At 39.3% G+C, this 18,395-nt stretch overlaps 1 protein-coding gene across 1 annotated transcript; it reads left to right on the top strand.

Annotated features, from left to right (window-relative positions):
* Positions 1-7,702: 7,702 nt before the first annotated feature.
* On the top strand, positions 7,703-8,455 carry LOC135216620 (collagen alpha-1(I) chain-like). The gene has a single exon (XM_064252002.1). It carries the CDS (start codon positions 7,703-7,705, stop codon positions 8,453-8,455), a length of 753 nt encoding a protein of 250 aa, XP_064108072.1.
* The last annotated feature ends 9,940 nt before the right edge of the window (positions 8,456-18,395 follow it).

Raw genomic sequence — 18,395 nt, 5'->3', positions numbered from 1 at the left:
GCTGTTGATATCACTGTTGTTGTTGCTCTTCTTCTTCTCCTCCTTCTTCTCTTTCCTCCTCCTCTTCTTCTTCTTCTTCTTCTTCTTCCAATCCATCATCCGGAAATGCGTCAGGATTTCGTTAAGATCTCCCCATCGTTCATTCTCTCGTGGCTCATTAAGCTTTCTTTCGACATCTTGATAAGGACGTATGCGAGTGAAGGCGAAAGGCAGAAGGAGTCTGTAAATGTGTAGTACGATAAGTCTAACGTCCGCTCATGAGTCTCCGAACTGATCGTGCCACTTACAGGAAAATGAAAATGCTACGAAATGTATCAGGGACAAATTGGTCGCTTTAATTTTAGTTTTCTACCGAAAGAGAAGACACGTGCATATTATTCTCCGTTTAGCTTCTTATTCTCTTTTAATATGAGTTGAGTCTGCGACAAAGCGCGACCCTCGCACTCTAAAATAATAATAAAAAATTTAGGGTCGTACATTTTGAAGGTTAGAGAGCTTTCTATCTTTCTAAAATCCTCTGTTGTCACATGATTTATTCAGAAGGAGCAAATTCGCCTCCACTACATGACAGGATAATGACTTTAGGCTCTTGATTATTCTGGCTTGAAAACGCTTCCCTCCCAGGAATAATATTTCATATCTTTATGGACCGAATGCTTCGAGAAATCGAAGAGAGGACGTGATATGTATTAGCAACGATGCGTTCAAGAATCTAAGAGTCGTTCGCCAAGTTTTTGACCTTAATAAAGACTGAATTACAAAAAAAAAAAAAAAAAAAAAAAAAAAACCAACTAATCATAACTAACCCCCAACGTGCCTCAGGCTAAATCCAGTTCAGTGCTTGGCAGACTTTGAAATTACGCAAAGGGTACGTCTAAGTACGTGGTATTTTAGACATCCACTATAGTAGATTCACAACAACTGTGCATCCCATGTCTAGGCCAGTCCCTTACGTCGCTCCTGATTGGCTGTTGATAAGCCAATCCACAGGGCTGGAAATTCTCAGTCTCTCGAGAGAGTTCACATAGGCAGGATGTATGTTCCATCTCTCTTTAGAGACACGCCTTTCAAAAGTATCCCTGAGAAGAGGTGGAACATACATTCTTCCTATGTGAACTTTCGAGAGAGACGAGAGTTTCCAGCCCTGTGATTGGCTTACCAACAGCCATTCAGGAGCGTCGTAAGGGACTGGCCTAGGCATCAAATGCATGGTTGATGTGAATCTACTATAACAATGTCGTTCGAAATTTGAAACAGAATGCGAAAATAAAACGCTTTTCTGATGGGAGAAGCATTTCACAAATTTCCCAACGGTGGGAATGCGACGATTTTAACAATTCCAAGACCAGACAATCATGCATTACCAACCTACATTTAATGAATAAATAATTGTTTGTTATCATCAATACTGAGCTGGATGTACCATTGTTACCGGTTCTAGGAGAACGCATTATTCGCCTATTCTTTAGCACTTCTACTGTATTGCACTGGAACTTGAACAACTTGGGGTCCGATGCTGAAAATGCAAACCAGATTAAAAGGTTCGCAAAGAGTGAAACGAGGAAAAACAGAGATGAAAAAAATATATATATATATGAAAACCAAAGCAAACAGTGAAATGAAGGAACAGAGAAGCTACGGGCATGAAAACAGCAGAATGAATTACGAGTTTGAAAAATAATGTACCTAGCTTTGCATGAAAAGGGAAAAAATAACATAACATGCTTTGTAAGTAAATTAACAACGAGATTATTAATTTTATTTTTTCTCATTTCTTCTTTTAGTGCCTGCACTGCTTGGAGAGAGAGAGAGAGAGAGAGAGAGAGAGAGAGAGAGAGAGAGAGAGAGAGAGAGTATCAAATCACGATCTCTCTCTCTTCAATGTTTTGTTTTAAATATTACACTGAATAACTACATTAGCGATCGCAGCAACGCCTGTGCGAATTCACATCACAGAGCATAAAGCGATCTATTTTTTGCCTTTTATCTCCTGAAGTCTCACTCACTCACGTATACAGTAATCAACTAAAGATTATATTGACCGCTCGGGGATTTAATCCTCCTTCACGTTCATCGTTGTTGCTTGGCAACGCTTTCGTTTTTCTAATGGAAAATTGATATTCGCGTTCTGTACTCGTACCGTCATGCAAAGGCCGCCGATCGATCTCTGCTTACGGGTCTTCATTCACTCTTTTGCTGACGTCCGTTGTTTTTTTTATTTTTTATTTTTTTTTAATAAACGTTTATTTATCCTCGCATCTTAATTGGCGAGGAACTTGGGAAATGATAAAACAAATATAGCTCATACTGCAGAAAATCGACCGGATGTAAACTGTTTGGTAGAAATTACTTAAAAAATCAGAAATTACTTTAAGAATAAAAAAACAAGCACCGCTATCTTGTAATTATTATGCAGCGCTCTGAGATCTCGAAGGTAGCTACCACCGAACATTGCTCCGTCCTTAAATACTTCTTTTTATCAAAATGTCTCATCATAGTCGTCACGCAGGTAATTTGAAAAATAACAAATTACACGGGCGAAAAACTGACAGCATTTGCAAATATTCACAAGGCTAATTACGCGCGAAGTCACGTCATTCGAACGGCAACTCAAGAGGTTACGCGCAACCAGATGCATGAAATAAATGAGCTTCATTTTGCGTTTCCTCAGTCTCTAGTCATGATGCGTCTAAAGAAGACTACCACCTGCGCTGCGCCGTGCATGTAGACGCCAATAAAGATATTTTGCAGCCATACCTTGCGCTCCAGTTGCGCTGCCTGCTAACAAAATACGATCTCTATCCGTTCCCTTTGGTCTCTTTCCACCAGGGAGTCTCAAGCCTCCTCTGCTTCATTTGTTTAGATTTTCTGGTCAAAAGAGCCCTATAGGACTACAGATGAGATTCAGTGACTTCGTTAAAGTACTTTATAATGATTACGGTGAATAACCACTGGTTCCATGCAACGTAAAAACACCATACAAACAAACAAACATTAAAAACAGCACACGACGAGACAAGTCTAACGGACATATAGCCGTGACAACGTCTCATGCAGGAATAACAGAGCGCCAAACTTGAAAACACCACGACCTAACACAAATATTAGTATAATCTTTAACGCGAATTGAACGATGGACGGGATTTTATTTTCCGGGAAAAACATTCACTGTAGATCAGGATAAATTTTAAGGTTAATTATAAGAGAGGAAAACTCGGAATTAAAACCAATATTTGAGGGCATGTTGCTTTAGTGACTTTTCAGCAACTAGTTTTGACTACTTCAGTGGTAAACCCCTTTATTTTCTACTATATTTCAAGTAGTAAATTATCCAAGGGCATCAACAACCCATGTAGAAATAATTACCATATTTATATGGCATTTACGGGCTTGACATTCCAGTCACGGCTCTTCTCTTACATTCTTCTACATTGACAACACAATCTAATAATTTCTTTTTACATTTTCCTCTACTTCATACATTGGTAAATCTAACTGTACTACATCTCCTACTTTCTCCGCCTCTTTAATAAAGAGTTTTACTTATAATCACAAGCACCTTTTTGTGGAGGACTTCTTTATGCAGATGTGAGATGGGAATCGTATGAGTGAAGTTCTTTCCAGTTTCCTAAATAATTTAGGATAAGGCAGACCTACTTATTTCTCCAACATTTTCCCCATATTTTTCTCCTCTCGTATACGCAGCTGTCTGAAGACGTTACCCTATGACCTACTAGACCATCACGGAAATCTAATTGCAATATTTATTGTTTTGTTTTAAATCGGTTTCAGGGCTTACTGCAACATCAACAAGCCAATAGGTGGCTCGTGAATCTTGATACCATCTACCTAGAAACTCCTCTTCAGACTTATGCCGACATGATCTTCTTTCGCGGAAGTAAACCAAATTCTAAGGGTTTTGTTTATTTCCTCATATACACTGCAAGGTAACCTGATCAAACCCCTTCAACTTCAAATACTGCTCTCATAATTGGGTTGCTTCCTCCTTGTCTCTTTTCTCAAGAATACCGACTCTGATGTGATTAACTTATTAAACCTCACCCTTATATTATTTTTAGATTCCTTTATAGATTCCCTTCCTCTCCATCACAAACTGTCCTCGCTATCCAAGCGGTTTTCTTCAAATATCAATTTAGCTCTTACTCTTCTCAGTTAAAACCGAGCTCTCACTCAATTCACCGCTTTTTGACATCTACAGTTCTTCCATCTTGTAACCCTTTAAGTGCACTGTCAGCCCTCTACTACTCACTTGGATCAGTTACAGCTGTTTTCCTTTGCTAAGTGAAGAAATGCGATTCATGCTTCTATTTTTCACAAATTCTTTCATCTTTAACCTTTCAAAAAGCAGGTCAGTTGACTCCCTTTGGGATTAATCTTGACAATTTTTCCTTATCTTTGTTCCACTGGCCTTTGTTGTTTGTTTGTATGGTGTTTTTACGTTGTATGCAACCAGTGGTTATTTATCAACGGGACCAACGGCTTTAAGTGGCTTCCGAACCACATCGAGATTGAACTTCTATCACCAGGAATACACATCTCTCATCCCTCAATAGAATACTCGAGAATCGAACTTGCGGCCACCGAGGTGGCAGGCCAAGACCATACCGACCATGGCCTTTGGGGGAGACACAGGAACTTTCGGTAGCTAGTATTTTGTAAACTTCAGGCTCTGCATGGAGCCCCATTGTTATTCCAGTGTTCCTAGGATTCTGATCTCTAACAAATTCAACATTTCCGAAGGTAGAACTACAAAACTAGCAAGAGGCTAAGACCGCGCTATGGGAAATGAAGGTTCTCTCAACAATAGCAGCTTCCCATCAATCTTCTATGGCATATAGTATCAGAGCTGGTTTGTATAACATTTCTACTTATTGTAAGGCAAAATCCACACCCATTAAGGGAACTAAGTTACAAAATACTTCTCACAAGACGTTGTGAGATACAACCTAGTCGATACGAACGATGGGAATATTTCATTGCATCTCAAGTATTCCGTTTCAGCGGATTCCTTTAATGCCTCCTCTGAGTCGTGAAGTATGGGTGCTCTCTGAGTTAATGAGCTTACCCGTCGTCAAAATGATAATGAAATTTCCGCGGGACAACATAACACCAAAGAACCTATCTAATGTTTACGTTATTACGTGGCTATTATTGCTGCTTGCATAAAACTAGTATTCAGATTATATCAGTAATACCATTGTGAAAGTTTCTTCGTAATATTCTATTGATACTTCCATTAATATTTATATAAACTCATTTCGTTCATATCTTATTTATGCTTTTCTACCGCTATGCAAAGAACTAACCCATTTCTAACATTAACAGAAAATCAAGAGGAAAAATTATGTTCAGCTATGGAAAGACTTGGTCTTGGCTGTCCAGAAGACGTCTCCTAAGAAAAAACATAGTCTAAATATACCTGCGTATCTATCTAATTACCTACTACAATACAACACAGACGATGCTTTTGTAGACTGTGACACTGAGCGCAACAGAATTCACATACTTAGTGATCAAAAACATTTTTGAAATTGGATAGCCCAAGAAATGTTCTGGTTTCCCAGAATCTTGTAGTGACCTATGTGGTTCAGCAGTTAGGTCACTATGAACTGCCTAATTATTGGCAGTTATCAGTAAGTGTGAGTCTGAGTGTACTTCTGGTACGTGTGTATTTGTTTTCTGACTTGTTATGTATGCCTCTCAATACACATCTGTCTGCTGATTATTAGTTATTGTTTTATTATCAGCTTATCAATTTAATGCTTTCTGTTTTTCTCTTCTAAAGCAAGCATTTATTATGTGGAATGTGGAAGCTAACTAAAATTTAAAAGTTAATGGGCTTTTAGAGTTTGTTCCACATGACTGTGCTCTTATTTTCGAATGAAAATAAATATATCTTGACCTAAAATAGTCAATTAGAGGAGGAATTTCAATTAAGAAATGTTACTATAAGGGGAGGGCAGGGAGGCAGAAAATTAATCAGAGTTGGAAGAGGAAAGAATCTATTAAACTTCTGCTGACTTTACAACATATTAAAGCGTTGGTTATTATTTTCTTTATCCCTTTAGACCTGTAGATCACATTTTTGAAAAAAAATCACAAACAAATGAAATAAAAATATCACAACTAAATGAAATAAAAATGAAATTCTGATATTGAAAACTAAAAGGTTATTCTGTAGTAACTTCTTTTCTCATTTATCTCACTTCCCTCTGGTCTTCAACAGGGAGACAACCCCATGGTTTAGTTCTCATACATAAATACTGAAACGCTAAAATGATATTACTAATATTATCCGACGTATCTTACATCTAGCTCCATTCGTGGATACGGCCTGATCATTAATTTCTTTATTTTTCTAAAACAGACACAGAAGGGCATTGTTAAGATATCAATGCACGAAAGGGGACAAATTGCTCTCCTCAAACAATGGTTCCATTGTATCCCTAAGGCAATCGATAGTCAGCGATGACGTCATGGGCAGTATCCCAGCGGACGGTTTCGTCATACCTGGTGGAGTCAGGTAAACGGTGTTTTCTTTTGTTTCTCATCTCAGGTAAATGATTTTTTTGTTTTGTTTTGTCTCTGTTCCTATGGGTGTAAGGGGATGCACTTCTTATTTTATCAGATGGATAGACGTATGTCATGCGGACATTGCGAGCTTTTGTTGTTATAGTCCGTTGTTTTCCAGCTTGAGGAAACATATATGAAAAATCTTTTTATTTCGAGTCACTTTTTTTTAGCTCCTGTTCAACTATTTACTCACTTAAATTTTATTTAAAAGTTTTTATCTTAGGTTAAACATTATAAATGACTAGTTTGCCCGATTTCTTCTTTGCTCTGTTCTTCACTTGTTTCGCGACTGAGCATTCTGTGTAGGCTCCATCACAAGTTCGCAGACTCTAGGCCTATTACCCGAGATTTGTCACTCGCTGGAGGTGCCACCGAGAGATGGACGACTATGGGAGGTCCTGACACAGATAGTGGAGGATCCAATTCAGGGAGACGAGGGAATCGCTGAGGAAGCGACGACCTCTGAACTTTTGGACCAAAAACCCCGATGGCAAGACTTGTCATCACAGCTACGGAGACGAGACGAAAGAGACGGAGGTCCCGAGGAGCAAGGAATCACGTTTTGGAAAAGAGGATTAACTAAATGGAAGCTGATGCCTCCAGAACCACAGAAGTAATAAAAAAACGCACCCAAAAGTAATAAGTAAAATAAAGAGTAATTTAAAAATTCTCCCCAAAATATAGAATAAAAAAGTTAAAAATACAAATAAGATATAAAAATAAAAGCAATAAAAAATATCTCCCCCAAAAAATTGAAAATTAAAATAAATGGAATGTGAAATGAATAAAAAATAAAAAGTAAAAAAAACTAAAATGCTAAAATGTTAAAATTTAAAAACTTTCAGGTGGAATCCAGTGGACACCCTCAAGAGGATTCCAATGTGGAAACCGAAGAGAAAAATCATGTGAGGCGAGCCGCGAGCAGCGGTCCCCTTGGGAAGAATGCGGGGAGACGATCCCCCAGGGAAGAATGTGGGGAGACGATCCCCCAGGGAAGAATGTGGGGAGACGATCCCCCAGGGAAGAATGTGGGGAGACGATCCCCCAGGGAAGAATGTGGGGACGATCAGGCTAGGAAGAATGTGGGGAGACGATCCCCCAGGGAAGAATGTGGGGAGACGATCCCCCAGGGAAGAATGTGGGGAGACGATCCCCCAGGGAAGAATGTGGGGAGACGATCCCCCAGGAAGAATTGTGGGGACTGGGAATCACCAGGGAAGAATGTGGGGACGATCCCAGGGAAGAATGTGGGGAGACGAATCCCCAGGGGATAATGTGGGGAGACAATCCCCCAGGGAAGAATGGTGGGGGAGACGATTCCCCAGGAGAATGTGGGGAGACGATCCCCCAGGAAGATGTGGGAGGACGATCCCCCAAGGGAAGATGTGGGGAGACGATCCCCCAGGGCAGAATGTGGGGAAAGACGATCCCCCAGGGAAGGAATGAATTGGGGAGGGACGAATCCCCAAGGGAAACGAAATTGTGGGGAGACGAATTTCCCCCACAGGGAAGAAATGTGGGAGACGAAATCCCCCAGGGAAGAATGTGGGGAGACGATCCCCCAGGGAAGAATGTGGGGAGACAATCCCCCAGGGAAGAATGTGGGGAGACGATCCCCCAGGGAAGAATGTGGGGAGACGATCCCCCAGGGAAGAATGTGGGGAGAGTTGGGGAAGCGATCCCCCAGGGAAGAATGGGAGACATCCCCCAGGGAAGAATGTGGGGAGACGAATCCCCCAGGGGAAGTGTGGGGACATCCCCCAGGGAAGAATGTGGGGAGACAATCCCCCAGGGAAGAATGTGGAGAGACAATCCCCCAGGGAAGAATGTGGGGAGACAATCCCCAAGGCCAACATACTAGGGAGGCAATCCCCCACATAAGAAAGTTGGGGAAGCCATCCCTCAGGAAAGAGTGTAGAGACGATCCCCCAGGACAACATACTGGCGAGGCGATCCCCCTGGGTTACACACTGGGGCTGCGATCCCAGGGGAAGAGGGTAGGGAGGAGATCCCCAAGGACAACATATTGGGAGGCGGTTCCCCTGGGTCAAACACTGAGGAGGTGATTCCCCAGGGAAGAAGGTGTGGGGGGAAAATCCCCCAGGACAACACCCCGGGGATGCGAGCCCCCACATAAGAAATCTGGGGAGGTGATCCCCCAGAGACAAGCACTGGGGAGGTGAGCCCCCAGAGAAGGTGGTGGTGAGGTGATCTCCCAGGACAACATACTGGAGAGGCGATAACCCCCCTACTAGGTAAGAAAAGTTCTGGGGAGGCCATCCCCCCTTTTCTTCCTCCTACCTCTCCTCCTCCTCCCCTCCTTCTCCCTCCCGGGGGGAGCCACAATCTCTCTCGGAAGAAGGCATCTCTCTCCTCTCTCTCCTCTCTTTCCTCTCTCTCTCCTCTCCTCTTTCTCGTCTCTCTCTCTCTCTCTCTCTCTCTCTCTCTCGATATAAAAAATAAGTAACATTAATATATTAAGAATAAAAAATAAAAAAAAATGGGGGAATGAAGGCAACGAAACCCTGGAAATTTAATATCAAATAACGAGACGAATTCATCCGAAAATCCCGGTCTTCGTTACCAGACTAATTTGGCCAAAATACCGACGGCATCAACGTTGAATCCTTTATCAGCCGGAATCTTCGTGGGCTTAAGTTAAGCCTAACGCAGCTTCGGCTACTCCAGCGTTAACTTTGATGCCGATGAAGACTGGAAGAAAACTTCACGTCGTTGAAAAAATAACGGAGGGATTTGTCTACTAAGCGAAATTTGTCGAGATCTTCCTCTCCGCCAGTGAGGTTTTACAACCTCGTTTAAAAACGTCGTAGGACTCTTTGTTTACACTTGATGAAATATTGTTTGTTTGTTTGTATGGTCTTTTTACGTTGCATAGAACCACTAGTTATTCAGCAACGGGACCAACGGCTTTACGTGACTTCCGAACCACGTCGAGAGTGAACTTCTATCACCAGAAATACACATCTCTAACCCCTCTCGTGGAATGCCCGAGAATAGAACTCACGGTCACCGAGGTGGTAAACCAACACCATACCGACCACGCCACCGAGGTGCTTACTTGATGAAATAATACTTCCTGTTGGTCGTCATTTGAACATTATTGACATGGAGGTATAGATCAATTATCGATATTCAATGGTTTTGTGTCCTATCAAGTCAAAATGACAAAAGCGACGTTTCTTGTTTCTCTTGTAATTAACTAATTTATTCTAATCAAAAGTAAATAATTGCCTCAAATGCAAAATATTACTTTTTTTCCCTGATTTAAACCTCCTTTAATCTCCCGTGAATCTACTCATTTAAAAGAAAGTTTGGATTAAGATGAATATTTCTTTAGAAGATACAAACCTTACAAACCTTGCAAATTCAGTAAAAAGTTAAGTATATCTTAGTCTAACCAGACCACTAAGCTGATTAACAGCTCTCCTAGGGCTGGCCCGCAGGATTAGATATTTTTACCTGGCTAGGAACGACCTGGTTACCTAGCAACGGGACCTACAGCTTATTGTGGTTTCCGAACCACATTATACCAAGAAATTAATTTCTAATCACCAAAAACAAACTCCTCTAATTTCAAATTGGCAGAGCGGGGAATCGAACTCCGAAAGCGAATCGGTAGGCGAGCACGTAAACCACTCGTCCAACGGGAAACTTGCAAATTCAGTAAAAATATCAATAATATAAACGAAGACAAAATGACGAACCAGCCCCTGAAAACACAAGAACATGTAAACAGGGGTTCATTTCACAAGAATCATTGACCTCAGCAAGGTATACCTTGGACCTCAGCATCTTGCAAAATTCCATCAGCTCCGACGTGAAGCCAAAAACTGGACTAAGGGACACACACCTGCAGATTCTTCGGTGTTTTGCAGACGTTCCGCTTCAGTTGTACCGAAGAGAATGCCTGACACGAGATTCATTCACTTTGCTGATTCTCAAGACTCCATTGTGACCAGCGGACATTCAAATCAGACTATTAAATCTAAACAAATTTAAGTAATGTCTTATTTCCTTTTGTTCTCACATGATATGGCATTAATTGTGCTCAAAACCCTTTTCGTTTCTGATAATATATATATATATATATATATATATATATATATATATATATTATATATATATATATATATTGTAGTATAATCACCAACATCACTTCAAGGTGGGAAATTATGTTCAGTTACAAATATCACGAAAATATAAGTTGAATTCTAGTTTGTTTACGTAAGCGGATGTCATCAAACTGGTTAACTCCGGTTAATTTAAGAAAAGATCTAACTAATTATGATAAGACAGAGCCTTATATTTCATTGCTAATTATTCGACTAGAGAAACATATAACCAGTATTAAACTCATAAGCAAACACATGGTAAAAGGTAAATGTCATTAGCTAGAGACCTGCAAATACAAGACGATTCGTGCACAGTCTACGTCAGTTTCTTGACCTGAAGAATGAAAGGGGCTTAGAGTATAATTATTATAGTGAAATGTTAAGAAAACATCTGAGGATTACTGACGTAATTATAACTTCACTCTCGTGGGAACAAAACTGTTTATCATTGTTATTATTTCCTTTACAGACCGTGTGAAAAATAGTAGGTAAAGGTTTCGACAGGAAATTTCCAGTCTTTGCTCTTGTGCTGGGGTGCCTAGGAGGATTTAGTTCTAAGTTTCTAAAACATGGCCTTATTACGTTTGAAAATTCGAAATATTCTAAGTTATTCAAAGCCAAAGCACAGAAAAGAGTTAATAAAAGTATTAGTTCTATCAATATGGCTCCACACGGCGAGTTATGATAAGCCTCCAACAAATAAAAACTTGAAGTTAAGCGAACAATCAGTTATGTCAACATACATAACGCGCATACACATGAAGGCATATACTACTATGTGCATGTGCTTGTGGGTATATACAAAGTCAACACATCTGGTGGTAGCTGCAGGTAGAGAAACACCAACAACTGCGCCACATTGATAAGCGTGATTTAATTTGCAAAGTGGAAAAGTGAGGTGAGCGATTTACAGTCAAATTCCAGGTGTAAAGAGAAGCCTACAACACATTGTACCCGGTCTAACACCAACTTTTCTCTGAATATTTCCCGATTTCTCATTTAATCTCTCTTTATATTTAGAGATTTATCTAAAAATTTTGATTCGAAATGATATAAAAAGCTCATTTTTATTTATTTTCTGGAGCAAAATCTACTGCGATGTTCTCTACCCAGGTAGTCTGAGGAAAAGCGCCTTCCTTTACAAACTAACAACATTAATCCTTATCTAGCTCTTAAAGCGACTTTTGTAACTCGCTTTACAGAAGTTTACACGAATCTCCTGTGATACAGAATCACTTCGCTTTGTAAACACCCTTTTCAGCCGGTCAATGACTCTACAGTAAGCAAATTGCAGCAGAAGAGAAAGGAAAACACGACAGGAATTCATTGAGAGCTGCTACTACTGCTACTGCGTCTCTCGACAACCAAGACATGGCCGGCGGCTATCCGCCCTTCTGGCACTGGGTGGCATCACGGCGAAGACAGATACAAAATTCTGTGGTCGCTGAGACTCCCATTCCGAGAGATATATCTCTCCAGAGGTGTTTGTTTTCGTTTCGAAGTCGGAGACCAAATCTCCTGTAATACAAAAAGGAGAAGAAGAAGAAGAAGAAGGAGAGGAAGAAGAGAACACTTCCTTGTAAAAGTAATGACCAGCGACGTCCTTTCTCTAATTTATAGCCGACGGGGGTGAAGTGAAACTGTATATGAGAGAGAGAGAGAGAGAGAGAGAGAGAGAGAGAGAGAGAGAGAGAGAGAGATCTGAATAATAATTCTGTTAAAAATATCATTGTTTCTCGCGCCCAAAAAAAAGACAGAGGATTATTGATTTTCTATACGTAAAAGTAATTTGGTTCATTTTTTACTTTTTTAATGGCGCTCTGTTTTCTGGAGTAGTGCAAGACAATCTAAAGGATATTTTTTTATTGTTCCATGAGAATATGCGCACATTAATAATTAAAAATAGGTATTATGATTAATATTCCTTCAACAGTCCTCATTAAAAAAAAAGTATTTTCTTTTAATAATAATAACTTGAATTCTCCGAATACGTGATTAAGACTTGAGGAAGCCGTATAAAATTATTTTCTCTCAAGGAATGAAGCTCTTGAGTTCGTGCTCACCTGGTGAGTGATCTTACACTGTTTAATTTATCTGTAGGAGTTCCTCAACTCATTTCTTTAAAACAGTGTTACCTGCTGGACTTGTGGATGTAATGAGAGTTTTTTTTATATATAATTACGCTTGCTATACTCTACAGATATCTCTCTCTCTCTCTCTCTCTCTCTCTCTCTCTCTCTCTCTCTCTCTCTCTCTCTCTCTCAATTCCTGACGAAGTCTACTTTCATACAAAATACTGAATATTAAATCAAATAATTTTCAGAAGAGAGACGAAAGAATTTTATTCGCATTTCTTTCTCTTTTTTTCACTTCCAACAAAATTTCCATTACTGATATTATCATAAACGTGAAAATATCAAAGCAAATCCGTAGATCATAACAAAACGGCAAAAGCTATTTACATAAATATACAAATATAACTGCAAAACGTAGCAAAAACAAGATAAATAGAAACCAATAACAATTGGTAAACAACAAGTGCAATAAATGCAGAACATTTTCAGAGAATAAATATTAATCAAACATAAAAGCAACTATCAAAAAACTGAAATAATACATAAAATTAACGTGAAAGAAATGCATCGACCATAAAATCAATGAGAAAAAAATTTAATCGGACATAAAATCAACTAGAAAAAATTAGTAGAAAAATAAATCGAAAAAAACTAAAGCAGAAAAGTTTGAATCCAACATAAAAACGAGAAAAAATTTAATTAAAAATAAAGTTAAAGAGAAAAAATTTAAACGAACATAAAATCAACGAGAAAAAAAAATCGAACATAAAATCGAGAAAACAATTTCGAAAATAAAACCAAGAAAACAATTTAATCGAACATAAACTCAACCAAGACATTTTATCTATGAACTTACATCTTAACGAGGTTCTTCTGTTGTTATCTAGTTCAATATCCAAAGCTGTCTGACAAAACGATTAAATGTTAACACTTACATGACGCCGCGGTTCCTTCATCTTGATTGGTGACCGAGACAGACACGTAATCCTCACTACGGCTGCCTCACTGTGAAGACAGAAAACACACGATATAAATACACAAGTGCATATGCCTATAAGTACACTAACGTGTAAGTATAGTTTGTTAGCAGACATTTCTTATGACCTTGTTTGTTTGTATGGTGTTTTTGAGTTGCATGGAACCCGTGGTTATTCAGCAACGGGACCAACGGCTTTACGAGACTTCCGAACCACGTCGAGAGTGAACTTCTATCACCAGGTATACATATCTCTCACTCCTTAATGGAATGCCCGAAAATCGAACTCGCGGCCAACAAGGTGGCATGTCAACACCATACCGGCCACGCCACTGAGGCGCTCTTTCTTGTGAACTAAATTTAATTGAATATAGTAGAAGTTAGGCCTTTCACTGGGGCCTCTGAGGTCACTCAGCGCAGAAACGGAAATTGACAGTAAAAGGTTTGAAAGGTGTAACAGAAGGATAGCCTCGCAGTTGCACTATGGAAAGTAAGACTTGAAGAAAGAGAATATGAAAGGAGGTACAGTAAAAGGAACGAAAGGGGTTGCAGCTAGGGGATGAAGTCACGTAGCAAAGAACATTAAGTAATGCCCACAGTGCACCTTATGAGATGCAATCACGACACTAACCCACTACGATGTCTTTACACGTGAAGATTCACCCCTTAACAATGATGGTTCCAAAGGATCTTGGGGTGAGAATGGAAATGGCAGGCTCCAAAATCTTCCAGGAGAGAGAGAGAGAGAGAGAGAGAGAGGGAGAGAGAGAGAGAGAGAGAGAGAGAGAGAGAGAGAGAGAGAGAGACTTCAATCCGCTTGAAAAGTCCTTTGTCTAGTCTGCCTGACTGAGAAAGAGCTCTTTTGAAGTTTGTCACAGAAAAAAAATTGATTTTAGGCGTATTTTGGCAGGTAACTCGTTTCATAGACGTAAATTCGTTTACAAGGTTTAATTGTGTATACATATACACACACATATATACATACATTAATATACACATATATACTATATGACCCACAAATTTAGTCGCAAAACACAAACCGAATAAGAGGGAATTAACACACCAAATAAAACATTCAGTAATATAAACTCACACACTCCTAGTGAATGTAAACAAACAGTAATTACTCTGCAAAGGTTGCATTCTATCGCAAAGAAACTGGAATAGCGTCAGCACAATTTGCATTCTATTGGACATTTATCAAAATTACGAAGTCTCAAGTGCATTATTTATGGAGTCGTACACTCTTTTCGTCGACCATACATTACAATACCTAATAACACGAAGGCACTGACATGAAAATCTTTAATATCTTTTTGTCTATTAGCTGTTTACTTTTGGCGACGATGATCTTGGTTCCAATGACGCCAGTATATAGTTTACCAATAAATCAATCGAGCACAATAAAAGGCTATTACTCACGCCGAATGCTTGCGGAATGCTTGCAGGATTCCTTCCGAATACCTCTGTTTTTACGAAGGAAAATTAGCACAGCTTCTCCGGGATGCGTGTCGAACCTTTGGTGCCAAATCTACTGGCACTTAGTGATTTCAGAATTGCTTTTTGCAACAATACAGATTATCTGTAATTGCTTCTAATTGAATTCTTTCTTATCTAGCAGCAGGTTTATTGCTGCTTAAATGCTTCTGCATCAGAAATCTTGGAATATCCAGAATAACCCTGGAGAGAGAGAGAGAGAGAGAGAGAGAGAGAGAGAGAGAGAGAGAGAGAGAGAGAGAGAGAGAGAGAGAGAGAGAGAGAGAGAGAGAGAGAGAGTACTTTTTCGAAATTTTTAGAGTAACACTATTTCAGCAGATTGTCATTATCTCAAGACTTGGTACAGTGCATATACTAAGAATGACAATGATGCCAGTTTTGATAAGCAATCCACTGAGAGTGTAGAAAAGTATTCCACCAAACTACTCTTCATAAGTCTCAGGGTTATTTCCCTGAACAGATCAGACTGCAGAAACAGTCAGAAACACTGAGGTGACAGAAAAAAAAAAGTCATAAAAGAACGCCCAACCAAGGTAGCTGTGAAATTCCTGAACTTTCTGAAAGGTCATAAAACAAAAGGGCGTGAATAAAAAAGCATTCAAGTAGGATACTTGAAAGTAAACGTACTAATTGTACATGGGAAAAGTCTAAAAATATGCGTTAACAGGTGAGTAATCTACTTCAAAATCACCGCAAAACATCGCAAGTTATACATCGGTCACCAGTCAGACGTAGTAGACTGATGCACTGATTGGCCTTTATGGTAACTAAGCTATAAATTCTGCACAGGGAGCAGTTACTATCATTCCTGAAGATGCAGATACTTTAAGCCCTCTGTCTTGATCTTAATAAGAACATCCTGCGTCATTTGCCTCCAACAGTGTGGGACAAGAATATCCTGCGTCATTTGCCTCCAACAGTGTGGGACAAGAATATCCTGCGTCATTTGCCTCCAACAGTGTGGGACAAAACAGGACAAGGTTTCTTGATTTCTCTTAATTTGGCCATTGACCCAGTAAGCAGAGTTTGAGATGCTCTGACTGGCACGCATACTTTCAGCAGATGCAATAATCCTTTCAGTACTTTTGGAAATATTAGCATATGGAGACAGATGAAGTGATTAAAAACTTCGGTTTTCATGAGTTGTTATGCTGAAATGTTCCTAAAACTTCAAAAAAAAATCCTTTGCCGTAAGTGATGTAACGAAAACGGTGGAAGTTCATACATTCAGATACAAGGCTTTTTGTATCAGAAACAGACACATTGGAGTTCGTCAATTATCATCTTGCAAAGAAGCCGTCTACCTTCATGTAATTTGTGCAGCCATCTAGAGAAGATCCTTGGTAACAGAAACCTGGATGCAAAATCCTGTAATTTGTAGAGGATGATGGCCAGCTAGGGATCAAATTGAGGCGTGGCTCATCTGATGCTTTTTCTTGTATACAGTCACGAAAGATGCTACAATGCACGTTTCTGAGAAAAAGTTAAAAGTGCATTCATGCGCAGATCTCAAATATGCAGGGATCAATTCAAAGAGGAAAAGTCATAAAGAGAAAAAGTCATCTGTTTGTTTGTTTGTATGGTGTTTTTACGTTGCATGGAAGCAGTGGTTATTCAGCAACGGGACCAACGGCTTTACGTGACTTCCGAACCACGTCGAGAGTGAACTTCTATCACCAGAAATACACATCTCTCACACCTCAGTGGAATGCCCGAGAATGGAACTCGCGACCACAGAGGTGGGAGGCCAAGACCATACCGATCACGCCACTGAGGCGCTCAAAAGTCATCTGGACAGGTGACAGCTGATGTGGATGACAGTGATAACGATAAATGTAAATACAATAAAATTCACGAAAAGCTAAGGATGCTGACTAATCAACACAAGAACTGTATGTGTATGAGGACAACGACTCTAAACGTACTTCTATATCACAAACAATATTTTTTTTATGGATAAGTAATATACGTGAATTTAAACCTTCCGTCTTTTTAATTTGTTCTTGCTTTGTTATAGATTGGGCGTTAGGTTGCCACCTCAAAGCCCTCTTTGACTGTTACACTTAGCTTCGACTAATAAAGAAGAGGCAGTACTGAGCTCATACGATTAATGAACTGCTTTCAGAGGAGAAAGTTATCTATATTGAAGTAGATTTTACTAAGGGATGTCAGAGTAGAAATGTGCTAATTTTAATACTATTTATTTTAATAACAAAACACCTAAAATTCGACACTTAATTAAGGAAATGAGAGAGAGAGAGAGAGAGAGAGAGAGAGAGAGACGCAGTTATTCTTGAGGCACAGTTCAAGACTCTTAACTCCGTTACGAAGAAGAGAACTCTTTAGTAGTCTCTGGCATTAATTAATACACAAGCACTAAGAGGAAGACGTTGGTCAAGGTATGAAGTTAATGTTATTCAAAGAGAACAGAAAATTATATATGTTAATGGAAATAAAGTAAGACAAAATGGCTATCAGATTATTTTATTTTCATCTTACCTACGAAAAACAGCCAAACAAAATGTCGAGATGCGTTTCTACCTCTCAAGTGTACACCTGGTTTTGTGTAAAAAAAAAAAAAAGTAAAAAATGCAGGGCATTTTTCTTCCACAGACACCAACTGAAGTAATGTCCTTTGGTTTTATTGTTTAGCATCGTGGATATTCGTAACACCTTGCTCCTGTTTCTGGGTTGTTGAGTACCTCACAGAAGGTGGTACAATATGGCTTCAAGTGGTCATAAAAAAAAGAAAGAACACACGGTCTTTTTTTGATTTCTTTCACCCTCCCACTTTTCATTCCATTTCCCCTTTCTCTCTTACTATCTTGTAAGGCTCCTATGTTATCAGAGGAAACATAGTTGGAGCAACTAAAGAGAAAAAAACAAAAAAGAGAATGAACAGATACTTGGAGAAAACTAATAGACTATGAAGTTATAGCGACTTGTAAATCACATTTGAATTGTAATTTATACTTCATACGAAGAACTTTATTGTAAATATATCAGTTATATCAGTTTATTTAATAAAGAAACTTAATGGAATGGGAAATAGAATCTAGACCAAAGACCAAGCGCCGTAACCTATGAGGCCATTCAGCACTGCAAGGAAAATTGGAAGTA

Source organism: Macrobrachium nipponense, chromosome 6, assembly GCF_015104395.2.
Source record: "Macrobrachium nipponense isolate FS-2020 chromosome 6, ASM1510439v2, whole genome shotgun sequence".
Lineage (NCBI taxonomy): Eukaryota > Metazoa > Arthropoda > Malacostraca > Decapoda > Palaemonidae > Macrobrachium > Macrobrachium nipponense.
The sequence above is the reverse complement of the archived record's forward strand: the minus strand, read 5'-3'. Positions and strand labels throughout refer to the sequence as shown.